Source organism: Somniosus microcephalus, chromosome 10, assembly GCF_052327205.1.
Source record: "Somniosus microcephalus isolate GS21.2 chromosome 10, FLI_Smic_1.0, whole genome shotgun sequence".
Taxonomy (NCBI): Eukaryota; Metazoa; Chordata; class Chondrichthyes; order Squaliformes; family Somniosidae; genus Somniosus; species Somniosus microcephalus.
Window position 1 is genome coordinate 8,810,195 of NC_140996.1, and position 21,190 is coordinate 8,831,384.

At 42.8% G+C, this 21,190-nt stretch overlaps 1 protein-coding gene across 4 annotated transcripts in view; it reads right to left on the reverse strand.

Moving 5' to 3' along the window:
* pcca (propionyl-CoA carboxylase subunit alpha) overlaps window positions 1-21,190 on the reverse strand; it is a 554,750-nt gene that overhangs the window by 400,085 nt on the left and 133,475 nt on the right. For all 4 annotated transcript variants that reach the window (XM_085998400.1, XM_085998401.1, XM_085998399.1 and 1 more), the window contains 2 exons: window positions 20,484-20,597; window positions 19,895-19,948 (listed from right to left, as the gene is read on the reverse strand). In XM_085998400.1, coding sequence (XP_085854526.1) covers window positions 19,895-19,948; window positions 20,484-20,597 — 168 coding nt within the window. The remainder of the gene's footprint in view (window positions 1-19,894; window positions 19,949-20,483; window positions 20,598-21,190) is intronic.

Here is a 21,190-nt window from a genome sequence, read left to right on the forward strand (position 1 = left end):
ACCTAACTCCATATACCGGCCTTTGCCCCATATCCCTTAATACCTATGGTTAACAAAAATCTATCAATCTCAGATTTGCCATTTGCGGAAGAGTGTTCCAAACTTCTACCGTGTGTAGAAGTGTTTCCTAATTTCACTCCTGGAAGGTCTGGCTCTAATTTTTAGACTATGATCCCTAGTCCTAGACTCCCCAACCAGGGATATTGATCTGTCTCTCTTTTAAGTGCGTGGGCATTTCTACTTGTGTATGGCGACTTGAATTTTTGTGTATATGTGGGGATGTGTTGGATATTGTGTGTATTGGAGCTCAGGTAATCATGCGGCCTACTGTCTGCTTTGGACAGACGTATCCAGCCACCAGCTCTGAAACGCTGGAATATCCCTGGTACAGCTGATTCAATGCTCCAATCATTGGAATGGGTCTATCACCTGGTGCCTCTGATGGAAACTGCCACAGCAGTACGCATCAGGTCACTTGGTAGTAATGGCCACTAATGTTAGCTATGACTCAGTGGGTAGCACTCTCGCCTCCGAGTCAGAAAGTTATGGGTTCAAGTCCCACTCAAGAGACTTGAACACATTATCTAGGCTGACAGTCCCAGTGCTGCACTGTTGGAGGTACTGTCTTTCGGATGAGATGTTAAACGGAGGCCCCGTCTGCCCTATCAGAAGAGCAGGGGAGTTCTCCCCGGTGTCCCGGGGCCAATATTTATCCCTCAACCAACATCACTAAAACAGATTATCTGGTCATTATCACAGTGCTGTTTGTGGGAGCTTGCTGTGTGCAATTTGGCTGCTGCGTTTCCTACAGTAACAACAGTGACTATACTTCAAAAGTACTTCATTGGTTGCAAAGTGCTTTGGGACGCCCTGAAGTCGTGATAATGTTATATAAATGCAAGTCTTTCTTTCAACACTCTTGTAAGTTGAAACATTTGTGTTACGTAATTAAAATTTAATTTCATCTCTGCTTGGTTGGCAATGCAATTGGATTCGGCACATCCCAGCAAAATATCAGCCAGGCTTCCCATCCTGGTCGTTATCTGGTGACCCAGGATGGACACCCTGTGAAGACTCAGTCACAACCTCTGTGACTTAAACTTTGCTCCAAAATACCTCAACCCCGACTTCAAAAAAAGCTAGTCCTACTACACCGGTGTGATTGTGCCACTTTTAACTCCAGCCACGCTTATGATCTCTGAGTGAGGTCGCCTCTTTATGCTCAAGATCTATCGCCAATAGGCCACTTTCATTTCACACAGATGTAGTCATGAGGGGTCCAGACAAAGTAGACAGAGAGAAACTGTTCCCATTGGCGGAAACATCGAGAACCAGAGGACGCAGATTTAAGGTGATTGGCAAAAGAACCAAAGGCGACATGAAGAAAAACTGTTTCACGCAGCGAGTGGTTAGGATCTGGAATGCGCGGCCTGAAAGGGTGGTGGAGGCAGATTCAATCGTGGCTTTCAAAAGGGAGTTGGATAAATACCTGAAGGAAAAAATTTTGCAGGGCTATGGGGAAAGGGCGGGAGAGTGGGACTAGCTGAAGTGCTTTTGCAGAGAGCTGGCACAGGCTCGACGGGCCGAATGGCCTCCTTCCGTGCTGTAACCATTCTATGATTCTATGCCAACAATCCAAGTTGGCTTCAATCCCAAGTCCAAGAGATGAAAGGGTTATTATTCCAATCCACTACATCATCCTATCTCTTGCAACATTTTTGTGCACAGTTCTGGTCTCCATATGATAAAAAGGATATAGAGGCACTGGAGAGGGTGCAAAAAAAAGATTTACATGGTTGATACCAGAACTGAGCAGTTATACCCATCGGGAAAGACTGAACTGGCGGGGACTCTTTACTCTACAAAAGAAAAGGCTGAGGGGGCGACCTGATAGAGGTCTTTAAGATTATGAAGGGATTCGATAGAGTAGACACAGAGAAGATGTGTCCATTTGTGGTGGAGTCCAGAACTAGGGGCCATAAATATAAGATAGTCACCAATATATTCAATAAGGAATTCAGGAGAAACTTCTTCACCCAGAGAGTAGTGAGAATGTGGAACTCGCTACCACAGGGAGTGGTTGAGACGAATAGCACAGATGCATTTATGGGGAATCTAGATAAATACATGAGAGAGAAAGGAATAGAAGGATATGCTAATAAGGTGAGATGAAGTAGGGTGGGAGGAGGCTCGTGTGGAGCATAAACACCGGCACAGACCAGTTGGGCCGAATGGCCTGTTTCTGTGCTGTAAAATTCTACGTAAACACTGCGTATTCAACTATTATACACAACTACAAACTTTTCATACACTGAGAGATTTGTAAAACATGTCAAACTTAAAGCACCGTTGACAAAAGGGCACTATAACATGTTGTTTTCAAGTATTTACATAAAATTCCTGTTCAATATCCAGGATTGGTTTTAGGTGGTAGGGGAACCAGCACAGACATCACTGACCCCCTTCCCTCAGTACAACCTATGTACTACATATAAGTAAAATTTATACTTAATCTATAAAATACTGTCATTCAGTCCTTTTACAATGTAATTTGTGGAATTTTAATTGATTACTTAATTTAGTACAGTATACGAGATGCCTTTTAAACTAAATTACATGAAAATACATTTTACAAATTCCATTTCTGAGAATTATTAATTTTTTGCTCAGAAGCTAAATATTTTAGTCTTCAATTTAATGGATTTGAATGGGTTTTATTACTAATCGAAAGTGATGCGTCTCAGTTCAAACTGATTTATGCATATCAAATAGATTTGATGGCTAACATGTTCTATAACCTTCAGAGATAAACCTTTTAAAATTGTGTTTAAGTAAAAGTTTGCAAGATTAACTACTGTCTCAGTCATATTTCCTCGTTATTAATGTACAATTAATAAGGTGAGATGAGGAGAATTTTTTTTATGCAGTGAGTTGTTGTGATCTGGAATGCGCTGCCTGAAAGGGAGGTGGAAGCAGATTCAATAGTAACTTTCAAAAGGAAAGAGCGGGGAGGGGGGGGGGGGGGGGTTGTGGGGCTAATTGGAGAGCTCTTTCAAAAAGCAGGCACAGACATGATGGGCCGAATGGCCTCCTTCTGTGCTGTACGATTCAATGATTCCAATTAGCTCTATTTGCAAATCGGAGGAGCATTTCCATACCACACACAAGCAGCGATTCCCTTTTCCAGACTGCACCAAGTTCACGTAGCAAAGGCTTGTGCTTCAGGTTAAATAAATGACCACAGGAAGGGATGCAACTGAGAGCTTAAACAGTCAAATTTTAATTGCAATAGGTCTTTGCATATAATTCTGAAGACAAGACTGAAAATGCATTTTAAGACTAACAACACAGAGAGGGCATCACAGATAGCAGACTCCAAATAATTAATCAAGCTTTTAACACCTTGCCATATGCCTAGCTGTGCTGGACAACAGTTACCATCACTTCATTAACTGTCTCTGTTTAGCTTGTTTGTCTTAATATCCTCAGCCTTGTTGAAATGCAACTCATTTAGAATAGATATAAACTGCTAATTAAAAGCAGATGTCATTTATTACCCAAACACAGACATACTGGAACTCTGACACAACCCTAAACTTTTTGCCAACTTCACACCACTTTGGAACAAGCAGTGAGCTGCATCACTGCGGTTTTAAAGTAGTCTTTTAAGATACTGTATTAAGAATCGCACTAACAAAGCAAGTCTTAAACAGGCAAGTAACAAGTCGTATCTCTTCTTGCTGGCCACATTCCCAAGGGTCTGAAGGATACAGAAACTGGTTCATTCTCTGTGGCAGTAGCACTGTATCTCCATCTGTTACTGTACTTTGAATTGTAGCCCACAAACAAAAATCAAAATCAAATGAATTCTGCTTTGTAACATGACTCAAATTCTTGTGTATGTTTTATGCAGTATTATTAAAAATATAGTTTGTACATAAACTCTTCAGTTTACTACCATTAGGTCTCTAACCCTCTTCATAATATTCTGTTTTAAATAAGTAACCTGGACTTAAATTTAAAACAAAAGGAAGACTTATATTTATATAGGGCCTATCACAACCTCAGGGCGTCCCAAAGCGCTTTACAGCCAATGAAGTACTTTTGAAGTGTAGTCACTGCTGTAATGTTGGAAACGCGGCAGCCAATTTGTGCACAGCAAGATCCCACAGACAGCAATGTGATAATGACCAGATAATCTGTTTTAGTGATGTTGGTTGAGGGATAAATATTGACCCAGGACACCGGGAAGAACTCCCCCTGCTCTTCTTAAAAATCAACATTTGCACTAACTGGGCGCAACAGCACACAGAAATAAAATTCAAAATGAACTGAGTCACTACACCAAGGCTAGGCCTATTTTCTCACTTACATTCATATTTTCACAACCTCCCCCAGGTAACAATTCCACTGAAAGCAAGCAGAGTGCGGTGGCCAAGAAATTGGCTTAGAAAAAACCATAGCCAACTTGCCGCAAGCTTTACTTATACAGGCACAGTAATGGTTTTAGAATCACTGCCTGGTCCCCACAGCTCCTTTGGATGTTTAAATCAGGGGTGGAAGAAATGAAGGGTTATGTCCATTTTGACCAGAAGGTCTCAGCTTCAATCCCAATCTGGGCAGTTTCCTGCTCTCAGCCAGGGTAGCAACTGGAGTGTTACAAATGATCCAAAAACTCCTAGGCTAGAGAAAGCAGGACGACCTCTGCCCAGTTTTCCATCAGTGTCAGGGTTTGGGGGTGAGCTACCCGATAATGAACATGTTCTAAAAGTTTTCAGAAGCTCTGGACAGGAGTTTTTTGAAAATATTTGCTTTGCACATGCATGGATTTGTCTGCATGCTCGTTGCTAAAAAAAAAAAAAGTTTTACTGCTTTCTTCAAAGTACCATGCATGTGTGCCAGTAGGTCCGTATTGCTTCCAAGTTCCACTATTAGTATTTAGTGGCCATATCTGACACATTTCAGGCCCTCAGGAGAGACTGAACAAGGATACTGAGAGACATGCAGATAGTAATAAGTTCAGGAAGTTAGTTCTGACAGTAGGAGTGTGTTGAAACGCATAATCCATTAAATTAATAATAGACGATTCCTACAGAAAGTAAGCCAATCCTCAATACAGCCACAACAGAGCAGCCTACAGCGAAGAAGGCTCTGTGCATAAAGAATAGTCAGCAGTTTGCACTATTATATCATTGAATGGTACAGCACAGAAGCAGGCCATTCGGTCCATCATGCCTGTGCCAGCTCTTTGAAAGAGCTCTCCAATTAGTCCCACTCCCCTGCTCTTTCCCCATAGCCCTGTAAATTTTTCCCTTTCAAGTATTGATCCAATTCCCTTTTGAAAGTTACTATTGAATCTGCTTCCACCGCCCTTTCAGATAAAACATTCCAAATCATCATAACTCGATGCGTAAAACAAATTCTCATTTCCCCTCTGGTTCTTTACCAGTTACCTTCAATCTGTGTCCTCTGGTTACTGACCCTCCTACCAGTGGAAACAGTTTCCCCTTATTTACTCTATCAAAACCCCTCACATAAATGCACTGCCAAAATTAAGTGCCTTACAAAACCTACCAAAATAGAACCTACCTGTCATGTTGTGATTGTGCAATTGCCTTTACCCCTGACTATACAATTACATATATATTCTAATTAACAATATTTTGTGCAGAACACTTTGAAAAATGGGTCTTTAGCAGTAAAACTAAATCTGAAAATCAAATAAATGAGTTTGGTATAACTACATTTTGGGAGTCGGGGTGTTAAACAATGTGATGCTTATGGTTTTGCCCTTTGATCAGCGTTCATTAGAGAGCGAGATGGAAACTTACTGGTCCCAACAAGACATGGAAACTATAAATTTCAAGATGAAAGATTTTTGTGGAAATTAGTCATCAGTCTGACAGGCAGAGAACCTGCCTACTGTCTACTGCACCACCCTGTCCAGTTTGGGACTCGACATCCTAAGGGAAGGGGTGGGCGGGTTGGGGAAGGGGGCCGGGCGGGGGGATAGAAATATCAGCCAAAAAAAAAAAACATGTCAGCAAATGGCGTACGAATATTTCATTTTTTTTTTGGTAACACCCCCACTCAAAAGAGATTTAAACAGATCACAAGGGGAGCCATGGGGCCAGTAAGACGGGTTTGTAAAATTGCTTAGCAACAGTAGGGGAAAGAGTGAAGGGGGCTTCAAGTAACCTGGCTGCCAGCAGCCATGTTATTTTGGACAGTGCTGACCGTGTGCTTCACGCTGCCACATTTTATAGTCCCGAGAACAGAAAGTCAGAAGTCACATCTGGAGACTCTGCCTGGTAGAAATCCAGCAGAAGTGTGTTTAGCTTAAGTCAGTCTTTTGGCATTCTTAACGTTTATAGTGGCAGAAAAGAAACAAAGGTCACGTGTTCCTTCAGCTCCTATACACAACTATAAATAGGTATCAAATTCATAGCAGAAATCATGACTTTTTTTTGTAATTTCAGAACCGAGAAGCATTAAAGTAATATGCTGCTTAGTAAAAGAAAGACAGACTTGCATTTCTATAGCGCCTTTCATGACCACCGGACGTCCCAAAGCGCTTTACAGTCAATGAAGTACTTTTCTTTTTTTAAGTGCAGTCACTGTTGTAATGCAGAGAATGTGAGAGCCAATTTGCACACAGTAAGCTCCCACAAACAGCAATGTGATAATGACCAGATCATCTGTTTTCGTGATGTTGATTGAGGGATAAATATTGGCCCCAGGACACCGGGGAGAACTCCACTTCTCTTCTTTGAAATAGAGCCATGGGATCTTTTACGTCCATCTGAGAGAGCAGATGTCTCATCCAAAAGACGGCACCTCCGACAGTGCAGCGCTCCCTCAGTACTGCACTGGAGTGTCAGCCTAGATTTTTGTGCCCAAGTCTCTGGAGTGGGACTTGAAGTAGCATTTTTGTTTCTCCAACTGCGCTCCCAAACCCATGGAAACGCTCATTAGTGTTGCGGTACAGTTCCACGGGCACCAGTAGCTTTCTGGTGCCTTGTCACCCCTGTGCTTGCTGACCTACATTGGCTCCCAGTCCGGCAACACCTCAATTTTAAAATTTTCACCCTTGTTTTCAAATCCCTCCATGGCCTTGCCCCTTCCTATCGCTGTAACCTCCTCCAGCCCCGCAATCCTCCAAGATCTCTGCGCTCCTCCAATTCCGGCCTCTTGTGCATTCCCGATTCTCACCCCTCCACCATTGGCGGTCGTACTTTCAGCTGCCTGGGCTCTTTGTTCTAGAACTCCCTCCCTAAACCTCTCCGCCTCTCTCTTCTCCTTTAAGACAATCCTTAAAACCTACCTCTTTGACCAAGCTTTTGGTCACCTGTCCTAATATCTCATCTGGCTCGGTGTCAAATTTTGCTCGATAACTCTCCTGTGATGGCCTTGGGACGTTTTACAATGATAAAGCCGCTATATAAATGCAAGTTGTTGCTGTTGTTGTCCCAGGAGGCCGTTTTACATATTCAAGAATAGGCAGTAAGCGGTATTTTAAAAAGCTATTCAACCATGGGGGCATCACAGCCAATTTAAATCTTATCCTCACCCAATATACGTCTTCTGGCAAAAAGATCCTGGTCAGAAATCAGGGTGGGAAATCTGCCTGAATTTTGCGTTCTCTAGTCCACAGACAGTGAAATCAACTGTAATATCCTTGCCACTAATATCACACACATGACGACTCTTTGCAGCTATCAGTTCCTCGGCATTCCTCAGCCTATCTTTATAGATCTCCCTATCCTGTTTTCTTTCCTGAACATTTAAAATAAACGTTGTATGCTTTCCCTTTCTCCCCAATGCCTTTCACAACTTTCTTAGTAAGTCAAGTCGGTTTTACTCTTTTATTCTGCCCCTGACTGGGGGGGGGAAGAGAGGTGAGGAGATTTTTCTTTTTTTTTTACATAGCGAGTTGTTATGATGTGGCATGCACTGCCTGAAGATTCAATACAGGTACACTATCCCTTATCCGAAAGCCTTGGGACCAGCTGAGTTTCGGATTTCAGAAAGTATTATTATAAGACTGGAAAATTTGTATTTAATATAAATTTTAAAAGTTCAGGCTACCTCTTGCGACTGTTCCGTGTCTCATTCCCCTTCCTGCTTCTCTGGAAAGCCGGATATCGGCTGACTCCTACTAAGCTGGCCCGCAAATCAGGTCGGGGGTCGGGTGGGGGGGGGGAGAAAAGAATATCGGACGGGCCGCGGTTCAGGTCGGGGGGGGGGTCGTCGGGGGTCGGGTCGGGGGGAGAAAAGAATATCGGACGGGCCGCGGTTCGGGTCGGGTCGGGGAGAAAAGAATATCGGACGGGTCGGGGGGGGGGGGGGAAAAAGAATATCGGACGGGCCGCGGTTCGGGTCGGGTCGGGGAGAAAAGAGTATCGGACGGGTCGGGGGTGGGGGGGGGGGGGGGGGGGGGAGAAAAGAATATCGGACGGGCCGCAGTTCGGGTCGGGTCGGGGAGAAAAGAATATCGGACGGGTCGGGGGGGGGGGGGAGAAAAGAATATCGGACGGGCCGCGGTTCAGGTCGGGTCGGGTCGGGGGGGGGGAAGAAAAGAATATCGGACAGGCCGCTGCAGCTATCGGACGGGCCGCTGTATTGTTGGGTTCACTCTCCCGGTACCTCCTTCACACTGCCCGGCTCGGCCTGCAATCTCCTACCCAGGAGGGAACTCTGTGACCCTCTGCCCTGCTCAGCGTAAGTCGTGCGCCACTCTGGTCATGTCATGCGCACGACTTACGCTGAACGAAAAAACTTTCGGTTTTTAGAGGTTTTCGGAAGTTCGGATAAAGGATAGTCTACCTGTAGTAACTTTCAAAAGGGAATTGGCTATGTACTTAAAAAGGTAAACTTTGCACAGCTATGGGGAAAGAGCAGGCAGGGGGGGGGGGGGGAGGGGAGTGGGAATAATGGGATAGCCCTTTCAAAGGGACAGCACAGGCACGATGGGCCAAATGGTCTCCTTTGCTGACGGTTCCTGGATTTAAAACAATTTTTTTTTTTTTAATTGCCATTATTTTTCAAACTTCCTTTACATAGCACTGACTTGAGGCTTTATCCATTACTCCTGCTGGCACAGATCAGCCATGATCTCATTCAATGGCAGAACAGGCTCGAGGGGCTGAACGACCGACTCCTCTTCCTCGGTTCTCTGTCTCTGCACGAGTCTATGACCAATTTCAGGGATAAATTCCTTTCGCATTGTAAAAATTATTCCTTTGAAACTATTTCACTCTCCTTTCATATCCTTTTCTTCAAGTGAAAGAGTGCTAGACATAATTAAGGGGAAGAGGAAGCAGTATGTCAGCATGGACTGAGAGTTGGTGGAGGAGAAACTCCCCATGAGCAGGGCAGGAAGTCAAGGGGATACAGGTTCGTTGTGAACTGGGGTGGGGGTGGTTGTGCATGGAAGGGTGCATTGTGACAGCTTTTTGGGAAGTGATAGTTCACCTACTGAAAACCCAAATTACACTTGGGTTTTCGTTTTTTCTAAAAAAAAATTAAAAATCTATCAATTATGAACGATAAAGGGAGCAATTCTGACGATAGTGAATCGGCAGCCTGGTTTACATCTCTTCCGATGTTCATATTCATTGACTTCAATAAAAATGACAACGGGCAAAGATGTAAAAAGGGCCGCCCATTCGCTATCACCCGTTTTACACTATTGCACCAAGTCAAAATTACCCCCGCAAGTCTTTAACATTAACCAGAATTGGTCAATATTTATCCCTCAGCCAATATCACTACAAACAGATTATAGAAACATAGAAAAATAGAAAAATAGGAGCAGGAGTCGGCCCTTCGAGCCTGCTCCGCCATTCAATATGATCATGGCTGATCCTCTATCTCAATACCACATTCCCGCTCTCTCCCCATACCCCTTGATGCCTTTTGTGTCTAGAAATCTATCTATCTCCTTCTTAAATATATTCAGTGACTTGGCCTCCACCGCCTTCTGTGGTAGAGAATTCCACAGGTTCACCACCCTCTGACTGAAGAAATTTCTCCTCATCTCAGTCCTAAATGTCCTACCCCGTATCCTGAGACTGTGACCCCTCGTTCTAAACCCCCAGCCAGAGGAAACATCCTCCCTGCATCCAGTCTGTCTAGCCCTGACAGAATTTTATACGTTTCAATGAGATTCCCTCTGATTCTTCTAAACTCTAGTGAATACAGGCCTAGTCGACCCAATCTCTCCTCATACGACAGTCCTGCCATCCCAGGAACCAGTCTGGTGAACCTTCGCTGCACTCCCGCTATGGCAAGTATATCCTTTCTTAGGTAAGGAGACCAAAACTGCACACATCTGGCCATGATCACATTGCTGTTTGTGGGACCTTTCTGTGTGCAAATTGGCTGCCGCGTTTCCTGCATTACAACGGTGACTACACTTCATAACATACTTAATTGGCTGCTTTGGGACATCCGGAGATTGGGAAAGGCACTTTATACATGCAAGTTCTTTCTTTTTCAGAATGAACCATTTTTCAGGGAGCAATGCCCCAGACCAATGTTCCCCGTAGTTCTTTTTTGGGTGCACGGCCCATTCATGTGTGAAATTTAACATTGAAAAAGCCAGTCCCGGGCTGCGTGGGACCGGCAGCGAAATACACAAGGATGGTCACATTTGGAAGGAATGTGTACAATTATAAATTTGCTGCCGACAGCTCAAGCTACAGATCCTTAGTCAATAAGAGGAGACTCAAGTCCTCCATTTACCATTAGGCAAATCGTTAAAAAAATTCAAACTTTTTTCTCCCAGCACTAGATTATTTGCTGCTACTGGGAGGAAGAATTAAATGTATTTGTTCCCAAATGGTAAAAAGAGAATAGTTTGGGAAATGTACTTTTTTGATGGAAAAATGCAAAGTCCATGCTCACTGCAGATTTCAAAATATTGGAAAATGTACCAAATAAAGAGTCAAAAATCTAAATTTTGGGGTGCAGAAGGGGATATACCTCAGTACCTCCTCCCAGAAATAAATTTTGTGCCTCCAATATTTGTATTTCCCCTTTAGACTTTCACGTTTATGCTTTTTTCTCCATCCAACGCAAAGAAAGGAATGTTGGGTACAGTTTGTTATCAGCCCACAGAACCACTTGTTTTCCAAATCACAGGCTTATACTCAGGACTATGCTTGAGCTGAAACACAAAGAGAATCCGCTTGAGACCCTCAGTAGGTCAGGTAGCTTCCGTCGGGAAAACATGAGTCAGTTGACGTCACAGGTATTGTCCCTTCTTCGGGTTTGTTGAATGCCCAGGCGCGGTCCGTAGGAACAGGAGGAGGCCATTCAGCCCCTCGAGCCTGTTCCACCATTCATTTAGATCACGGCTGATCTGCATCTTAACTCCAGCTACCCGCCTTGGTTCCATAACCCTTAACATCCTTGCCTAACACAAATCTATCAATTTTTTAATTTTCAATTGATCCCCAGCCTCAACAGCTTTTTGGGGGGAGGGAGTTCCAGATTTCCATCACCCTTTGTGTGAAGAAGTGCTTCCTGGCATACGAACATACGAATTAGGAGCAGGAGTTGGCCACTCTGCCCCTCGAGCCTGCTCCGCCATTCAATAAGATCATGGCTGATCCGATTACTCCACATTTCTGCCTACCCCTGATGACCTTTCACCCTCTTGCTCACCAAGAATCTATCTACCTCTGCCTTAAAAGCATTCAAAGATTCTGCTTCCACCGCCCTCTGAGGAGGAGAGTTCCAAAGACTCGCGACCCTCTGTGAGAAAAAATTTCTCCTCATCTCTGTCTTAAATGGGTGACCCCTTATTTTTAAACAGTGACCCCTAGTTCTAGATTCTCCCACAAGAGGAAACATCCTCTCCACATCCACCCTGTCCAGACTCCTCAGGATCTTATATGTTTCAATCAAGTCACCTCTTACTCTTCTAAACTCCAGCAGATACAAGTCTAGCCTGTCCAACATTTCCTCATAAGACAACCCGCCCATTCCAGGTATTAGTCTAGTAAACCTTCTCTGAACTGCTTCCAACACATTTACATCCTTCCTTAAATAAGGAGACCAATACTGTACACAGTACTCCAGATGTGGTCTCACCAATGCCCTGTATAACTGAAGCATAACCTCCCTGCTTTTGTATTCAATTCCCCTTGCAATAAACAATAACATTATTAGATTTCCTAATTACTTGCTGTACCTGCATATTAACCTTTTGCGATTCATGCACTAGGACACCCAGATCCCTCTGGGCATCACCCCTGAACGGCCTGGCTCTAATTTTAAGGTGATGCCCCCTTGTTCTGGACTCCCCCCACCAGAGGAAATAGTTTCTCTCTCTCTACCCTATCAACTCCTTTAATCATCTTAAACACCTCGATTAGGTCACCCCTTAATCTTCTATACTCAAGGCAATACAAGCCTAGTCTATGCAACCCGACCTCATAACATAACCCTTAGCGCCCCGGTATCATTCTGGTCCTGCTGGTACAGTAGGGAAGTGCAAGTGAAGGCCACTTGCTTCTCCGGAGGGAAGAGGAAGATGGAGAATCCCCTCGCTGCTCTTGTAGACCTGCTATTTTTCATGGTTTCACAGCAACACTGGTGTATTTCTCTAAGAGTAGGTTAAAAGCCCTCCTCTCACCAGAGATGGAAGGGAGACAATTAACTTTCTTTTTAAAAAAGTAGTCTCAACCTAACAAAAAAAAAAAAAAATGTTTTGAAGCTGCTGTATAATTTTATTTTTTAAAGCTTTTTGCCAATCGGGGGTTGGGGGAATAAAAAGGCTTCCTTGTCTTTACAATGTATTGTATGAACAGGTTTAGCATTGCATGTAAATATATTCCCACTTAGAGCAGACAAGGTTAAGAGATTTAATTGAGGTGTTCAAAATTATGAGGATTTTTGAAAGAGTAAATAAGGAGGGTCGGTAACCAGAGGACACAGATTGAAGATAATTGGCAAAGGAACCAGAGGGGAGATGAGGAGAATGTTTTTTACGCAGCGAGTTGTTGTGATCTGGAATGTGCTGCCTGAAAGGGGCGGTGGAAGCAGATTCAATAGTAACTTTCAAAAGGGAATTGGATAAATACTTGAAAAGGAAAAATTTGCAGGGCTCTGGGGAAAGAGCAGGGGGAGTGGGACTAATTGGGGCGCTCGTTCAAAGAGCCGGCACAGGAACGATGGGCCAAATGGCCTCCTCCTTCCGTGCTGTATCATTCCACGATTCTATGTTTAAGTTATCGTAAAAGTACTTGGAGAATTTCCAAAATGACATAACAAAAGTAAAATCCTTATAAAAACTCATTCCTAAGCAGCGTGTCTGTACCTGGTCCAAGTGTTGACCGATAATACAGTATCCCATGGCTCGCACACTACTTCTCGCTGCAAGTTTTATTCTCAGTACTGTCTGCTTTAGCCTTCCATTAAACCCTGAACAAGCTGGTATCAATCAGGCAAAGGGGGGGAGAAATGAGTCCCAGAGCAAATATTCACAGGGATCCCACTAACAATAATCTGATCCTGTGGCGCTGTAAAGCCCATCAAGTCTTTTGTTTCTTCGAGGGCTTCTTGCATAACAATTAAGACTTTGCTTAACAGTTGGAGGGGGCTGAGCAACCCAGTATTGTCCATCTCCCTGTGTCGAATGCATTGCATTTTTCACATTAACAGGGAACCAGCGGAACTCCAGGACTATGCCCAGGACGGGATTTTTTAAAAGGTAGCAACAAAAAAAGGGGGAGTTAATAAGATAGCCTACCTGTGGTAACTTTTGTGTTGCTTAACTTTGCATTCCAAACTGCTGCACGCATTGCTAATCAGTGATCAACTGGAAACTGCAGATCATTCTGAAAAGCCCGGCAGGGTATTTGGCTTTCAATTCTTCTACTCTGTTTATTCCCAATACAAGTATATTCATCAAGCTTAGAAACAACTCTTGAACAAGGGGCAGCCTTTTGGCAATGAAATGTAAATCACAGACTTGTGCTTAAAATGTAGACTTGCCATTGCTAATGAGTGCACCGAGAGGAAAATACTCACTAGATGATTTAAATGTTTCCATTTAACCCGACACATTCTAATGCCTCCACCGCACCCAGGAGATGGCTACAACAAAGAACTGATGAAAGTAGCAGACTGACTGTAGTTCTTATCATTCTACATGGTTCACAATATTAAAATGTTATGGTTGCAGGAGCCTTTTAATGTTTCAATATTACAAGTTACAAAACCACAACTTAAATTGTGTGAAAGAATACAAGTGAATCACTTGCACAAAAAAAGTGAACGTCTTTTATTAATGTCAGTTTTTCTACTCTTAGTTTACTAGACTAGCGATAGCACAGGAGCAAGAACCGAGACTAGACTGAAGGTTTCATATAGAATGTCAAAATATGTTAGAAATCTTGTGAATAATAATAAGACTTTGTTTACAAATTAAAGTTGCATTTTTAGAAGGTTAGGGGGTGATTTGATCGAAGTTTTCAGGATATTAAGGAGAACTGATGGGGTAGATAGAAACTATTTCCGCTGGTTGGGGATTCTCGGACTAGGGGGAATAGTCTAAAAATTAGAGCCAGACCTTTCAGGAGTGAAATTAGGAAACACTTCTACACACAAAGGGTGGTAGAAGTTTGGAACTCTCTTCCGCAAACGGCGAATGATGCTCGGTCAATTGTTAATTTTAAATCGGAGATTGATAGCTTTCTGATAACCAGAGGTATTAAGGGATATGGGACAGCTTCATGTGACTGAAGAAGCAGGTCAGGCATTTGTTTGTTGTGTATATGGAGTTAAAGGCGGGTATATGGAGTTAAGATACAGATCAGCCACGATCTCACTGAATGGCGGAACAGGCTCGAGGGGCTAAATGGCCTCCTCCTGTTCCTATGTTCCTATTATCTGTAACATTGGCCATAATTTTCCTTAACTTAAAAAACCACATGTTCCCCATTTTGGTAACACATACCTAAATGTTCTAAGGTACTGTGAATCAAAATCGCCTTAACACCTTAAAATGTATATTAATCTCAAACCAGGCCAAGTTTCATTCAGCATATTGTCTGTAGACAGGTCAGCAAGCATCATCTGCAGGGTTCGGGTCAACACTGGTACCCCAAAGAACTTGAGGGGAATGTATTAAGGAATAACAACAGAAAATGCTGGAAAAACTCAGCAGGCCAGGCAACATCTGTGGAGAGAAAATAGAGTCGACGTTTCGGGTGAACCCTTTTTCAAAACAAATGTATTAAGGAGTCTAGTTTCGACAAAAATAAACTTTGCTAAAGTGAGCTGCAGCATTCATTGACACAGGAAAATAATTGGTCAGTGTTAAAAAGCGTGCGGAATTTGTACTAGTTGACGAATCGTATTGCTCTGTACCGCTAAGCAGGTTGGAAAAAAATTGGTGAACCAGAAAAGCTAGCAAAATTATTTTAAAAGCGTACAATGGACCCTTGTTTCCCATCGCTTACTGTTCATTGTCAATTTTATTTTTCTGAGACCCAACTTTTTTGCATGGACTCTACAAATCCTTTATTGTTCTGTGGACAAATGCTACTTGGCGCCATTTCCTTTACATAGGCAGTGGCAAACTACGATTTGTGTGGGGGGGGTTTCTACACCTTTTAATTGTGATCATTGAGAGACAACAGTTACACAGCAAACAAATGCCTGACCTGCTTCTTCAGTCACATGAAGCTGTCCCACTGGAAAAATGGGCTAGAGAGGAAAATACAAAATCTCGATAGCAAAGGTTGCTGCCACAAGAAACAACAACAATTGTTGGTGTGAATTGAGGTTATTTTAAAAATGTGTATGTTTCACTTTCACTCTTGCAGGTTATGATTCCATCTAATCTCCTAACCTGCAGTACAGCTTGGTAACATGCTACAGGTATTACATATAATTTAGCAGGACAAAAAGAGCCCATTCGGTCCAACTGGTCTATGCTGGTGTTTATGCTCCACATGAGCCTCCTCCCACCTTACTTCATCTCACCCTATCAGCGTATCTTTTTATTCCTTTCTCCCTCATGTGTTTATCCAGCTTCCCCTTAAATGTCTCTCTGCTATTCGCCTCAACCACTCCCTGTGGTAGCGAGTTCCACATTCTCACCACTCTCTGGGTTAAGTAGTTTCTCCTGAATTTCTTACTGGATTTATTAATGATTATATTATATTTATGGCCCCTAGTTTTGGTCTCCCCCACAAACATCTTCTCTACATCTACCCTATCGAACCTTTTCATAATTTTAAAGACCTCTATCAGGTCATCCCTCAGCCTTCTCTTTTATAGTTTAGTCTTTCCCGATAGTAAAGTGATAGACTTTAAAGTGATAGATAAAGAGTAAGCGCTCAGTTCTGGCATCATCCTTGTAAATCTTCTCCAGTGCCTCTATATCCTTTTTGTAATATGGAGACAAGAACTGTGCACAGTACTCCAAGTGTGGTCTAACCAAGGTTCTATTTCATGCTGCTAGTCTCAAAAACTCATTCCCAACCTTGTGGTTAGTGCTCAGAATCGTGAGAATGCTTCCAAACAAGGGCAGGTCTACAAGCTCACAGCGGAAGGGTTTGCTGTCTGCAGTGTCATTATCAGGCATCTCCATATTCATTTTACAAAGACAGAGACAAAACGTTCCCATTTACAACTGCATTCCATCTAATCCTCTCCATGCCACGATGATGGATTTTGGTTTGCGTTTCCTTAAAGATTTTTTTTTTGCCTACAACAGTGACTGCACTTCAAAAGTACTTCATTGGCCGTGAAGTTTCTGGGACATCCTGAGGTCATGAAAGGCGCTGTGTGAATGCAAGTTCTTTCCTTCTTTATTATATTAGTCGGTTTCATGAGTTGCATGCGTGTGTAAGTACAGCAAATTGACATGACATGAGGGACTGATTTGAAAAGCTACAAGCACTGATGCAGTGGCCAGTATAAATGGCACCTCCTTATTTCACCATCACAAAACCTGTACTTCGGCCTGCCAATGTTACCTTTAATTTTTTTTTCCGATGCACGGCCCATTCAAAATACCGCACATGCACAGTTTTTCCTATTTAAAAGCCGGTGAGAGCTGGCTGCCCAGGAGCTGCAGAGCGTTGCACAGCCACGCAGCTTAACGAGAACCTGCTCTGTAGTATAATGAGGAATTAGAATGTTACAATCCTCCCACATCTCTGCGTTCCTCCAATTCTGGCCTCTTGCACATCCCCGGTTTCCATCGCTTCATCATTGGTGGTTGTGCCTTCAGCTGCCTAGGTCCAAAGCAATGTTGCATCTAATTTATTTTTGTGCACGGGCCCTTTAAATTTCTTCCAGCGGCAGCGGCCTGCGCGAGACCTTGCGATTGATGCACAGCCGTGCACCTTAGCGGGGAACATTGGTCCTAAGCTCTGGAATTCCCTCCCTAAACCTCTTCGCCTCTCCATCTCTCCTCCTTTAAGATACTCCTTCAAACCTACCTCACCTGTCCTAATATCTCATGTGGGACTGTAGGTCCCGCATTGGACTCATCAGTCACCTGCAAACTCATTTTTAATGTGGAAGCAAGTCATCCTCGGCTCCGAGGGACTGCCTGCCTAAGAATCTCATGTGGCTCGGTGACAAATTTTGTTTGATAATTGCTCCTGTGAAGCGCCTTAGGACATTTTACAGTACTATGTTAAAGGCGCTATATAAATGCAAGTTATTGTTGTTATGTCTGACCTAAATGTAGCTTTTATATGATTCCCCCATTCATAACTATACATTGAGCGTAGCCCTCTAAATGTGTACTTAGTACTCAGTCTACTGCAGTTCTGCTAATCAAATATACAGAAGTATTCACTACTGTGAATTTTAGCAACACATCTCCTCTGTCTGCTGGCTGCAAGAAATGAGTTCAGGCAGTCTTAACCTAGTTCCCATTGGTCACGGGCCCACATCTCAAAACTGTTTTAAAGTTGATACAATCTCACTCAGGGAAGCAGTCAGATATTTGATGTTGGAAGTGGCAAACATCACACTGGTGCTGGTCTGAAGTTGCGATTAAGGCACATTCTTAAGGCAGAGTAGAATAATCAGCATCAAATCCATGCTGTATCAGATCCAAGACTGATTGATGCGGACAATGGCTGCTCAAATATGCGAATTCCATTTCCAAGCTCTAGCATTCCCTCACCTTGATGAGCAGTAAATTCATCAAATACATTTTTTTTTGTTGTTGAAAAAATAGGAATGCAATCATAGCAACAACAGCAACTTGCATTTATGTAACGCCCTTAACGTAATAGAACATCAACGTAATCCAGCTTGTTGTAACAACAACTTGTATTTATGTAGCGCCTTTAACGTAGTAAAACTTCCCAAGGCGCTTCACAGGAGCGATTATCAAACAAAAATTGACACCGAGCCACGTAAGGAGATATTAAGACAGGTGACCAAAAGCTTGGTCAAAGAGGTAGGTTTTAAGGAGCATCTTAAAGGAGATTTAGGGAGGGAATTCCAGAGCTTAGGGCCCAGGGAGCTGAAGGCACGGCCGCCAATGAGGGAGCGATGAAAGCCGGGGATGCGCAAGAGGCCAGAATTGGAGGAGGGAGGAGATCTGGGAGGGTTGTAGGGCTGGTGGAAGTTACAGAGATGGGGTGGGGGGGGGGGGGGATTTGAACACAAAACGCAAGTAACAGGCACTGTTAAAAGTGAAAATCACATAGCATTCAGACCATTTCCTCAATGCGAGCCTAGATTAGTACCCATATTATAATGAAGCTCAGTTAGCGTCACTTCCTGCTTATTGTCACATTCTAGGCTGCCTAATTGAAAGTGACAATAACAAGGCTCCACTGCATTAATTAGTGACTGAGTACCTCTGCTTGATCGTCAGTGGAAGTGCTGTAATGACGCCTCCTGACCTAGAGGGTCACTATCTGCCAGTGGAGCATGTCCATATTACAATAGACGAACAGCTGCGCGCTTTAGCACTTTTTTGGGGGGTTGCGGGGGGATTAAAAAGAGAGGATAAAACTCATCAACTTCTGCTTTGTAGAAATAAACTGAAGAAAATGCTGTAAACACAGCCAGAAAAAATGTTCAGAAAATTTGGGAAATTGTAAGCTCCTGTTAGGCTGTTGAGTTATCATGAACAATTAGTTATATCAGAAGTTCCACTTAAGCTACTAAACAGTCAACTGTGTTCTTTTTTTGTCCAATTGAACTAAACCTTATGTCTTAAATTAAAGCTGTGGGTTTATCCCTGGTTGGAATGGCTTTTAAATTACATCTAAACAAACATTCCATGACTTAAACAGATATTTAAAAAAATTTAATATGGCCATAAACTGTGCACTTTCCTGTGAAGCATGCAATCTAAAGCATTGTCCTGTAGTTGCTGACAAAGTAATGACACCCTATGCAGGGAACGAGTAAGCAAATGCATAAAATGAAAAGCAGTTTTAAATGGGATACGTCATTCTGAGATTTTATATGTGCATTATGCAACACCGAAAGTTAAAGTGATGACGCACTAACTTTTAACAAGCCTAAAGGGTTAATTTTAAGGAACAGAATTGCAGTATAGTTTCAGGAAAGGGCCACTATTCTCTGATTTTTCTAGGATCATTATGCCATTGAAACACTTTTCAGGCCTGCTTGCGTCAGCGAGGCTCGTGCAATTTTCCCTCCATGCTTTCGGTTGAATCTGATCAAGCCAGAGCTCTCGAGTTATCATAATACAGACTGATGAGCCCAGCTGAGTCATCAACAGCACCACTGTGAAGGTTTCAGTCTTGCTTTAAATCAGGCCCCTCTCTCTCAACTCACATGTTCGTTACTCACAGGCGAACTGCCATGTCTGTCCTTTCCGCAAGATTAATCAACAGCAAGGGGGGGGCTGGAAATCAACAACACAACTTACCAGACGTCTGGCAAATTCTTTGTTTTCTGAAAGAAACCCATATCCTGGGTGGACCTAAGGCAGAGAAAAAAGCAGAAGGCATATATAATATAATCTTTTAAGCTTCTAATTAATCTTAAGTCTATCACCATTTATCTTATTCACCACTCGAAACAAGGGAAGAAATTTTTAGCGCATTGTCTGCCTGGCCATGTGTATTGGCAATGCTAATGTTCACTGATTTCCTGCATAATGAGTGGCTTATGGAACAACCACTACAACAAATATTAAAGGGAAAATGCTAATTCGATGCTCAAAATTAATTAGATTTTTTTTTATTAATAATACTAATAAATAAAAGTAAATTATGAAATGAACTCAAGTTGCGCCCTGGTGTGAAGAGCTGAAGCCTGCAGCCACCTGCAGGAACAGTAACAGGCACTGCCAGATGCTACAGAGCCTTTGATTTCCAGTAGCGATCAAGCTTGCAAATTTAACTCGTGTCATATGAACTAAACTGGAAGAGGATAGTCGCTCCTTTACAAGTTCTGCCGTTTCCCGAGGAACATACAAGCAAGCAGCAATGGGCTTTAAGCACATTCAGACTCACAGCTTGGGCACCCGTCTTCTGAATGGCTTCCATGATGGCATCCAGGTTGAGGTAGCTTTTGTTGGAGGGGGCTGGTCCAACGCAGGAAGCCTCATCTGCCATTTTAACATGAACCTGCGGGAACAAAGAGAAAATTCTGCTTCAACAGGATATTCTCAAGTGAAAATAATTAACTTATATTCTACATTCACGCGAGGCTTTAGAAGAGGTGACTTTGACAGGATTTAAAACATGTTCTTTATCCACGTTGCGTTTTGGTTTGGTGAACAATGAATGTACTGCAGTACCTACAAAATGATTTAAAAATCAGCAAGAGACTTTTAAAGTGCACTTTTACACAAGAGAATGATCATGAGCAATCACTGTATCAATTGTTAAAATTAATTGTGATTAAAAATGAATGAATGGCCGTGGTCATTTAATGTGTCTGTAGCAATGAATGTTTGGAAATACAACTGACGATTACATGTAGCCTAGGTAGTTAATAAAATTGCACTGAATAACAAACACTCATGGCCATTTCTAAGCAGGCTCCCCAGGATGTTGGAGATAATTAGAGTGAATTGAATGCAGGGATGCTCCAAATGTCCCTGCACAGCATCAGGTCAGCAACATGCACAAATTAAGGGCAATGTCTAAAGAGTTCAATGTCGTTTCACGTGAACCGGAAAATCTAGGGAATTATTTATCCAGGCAGGCACTGACTC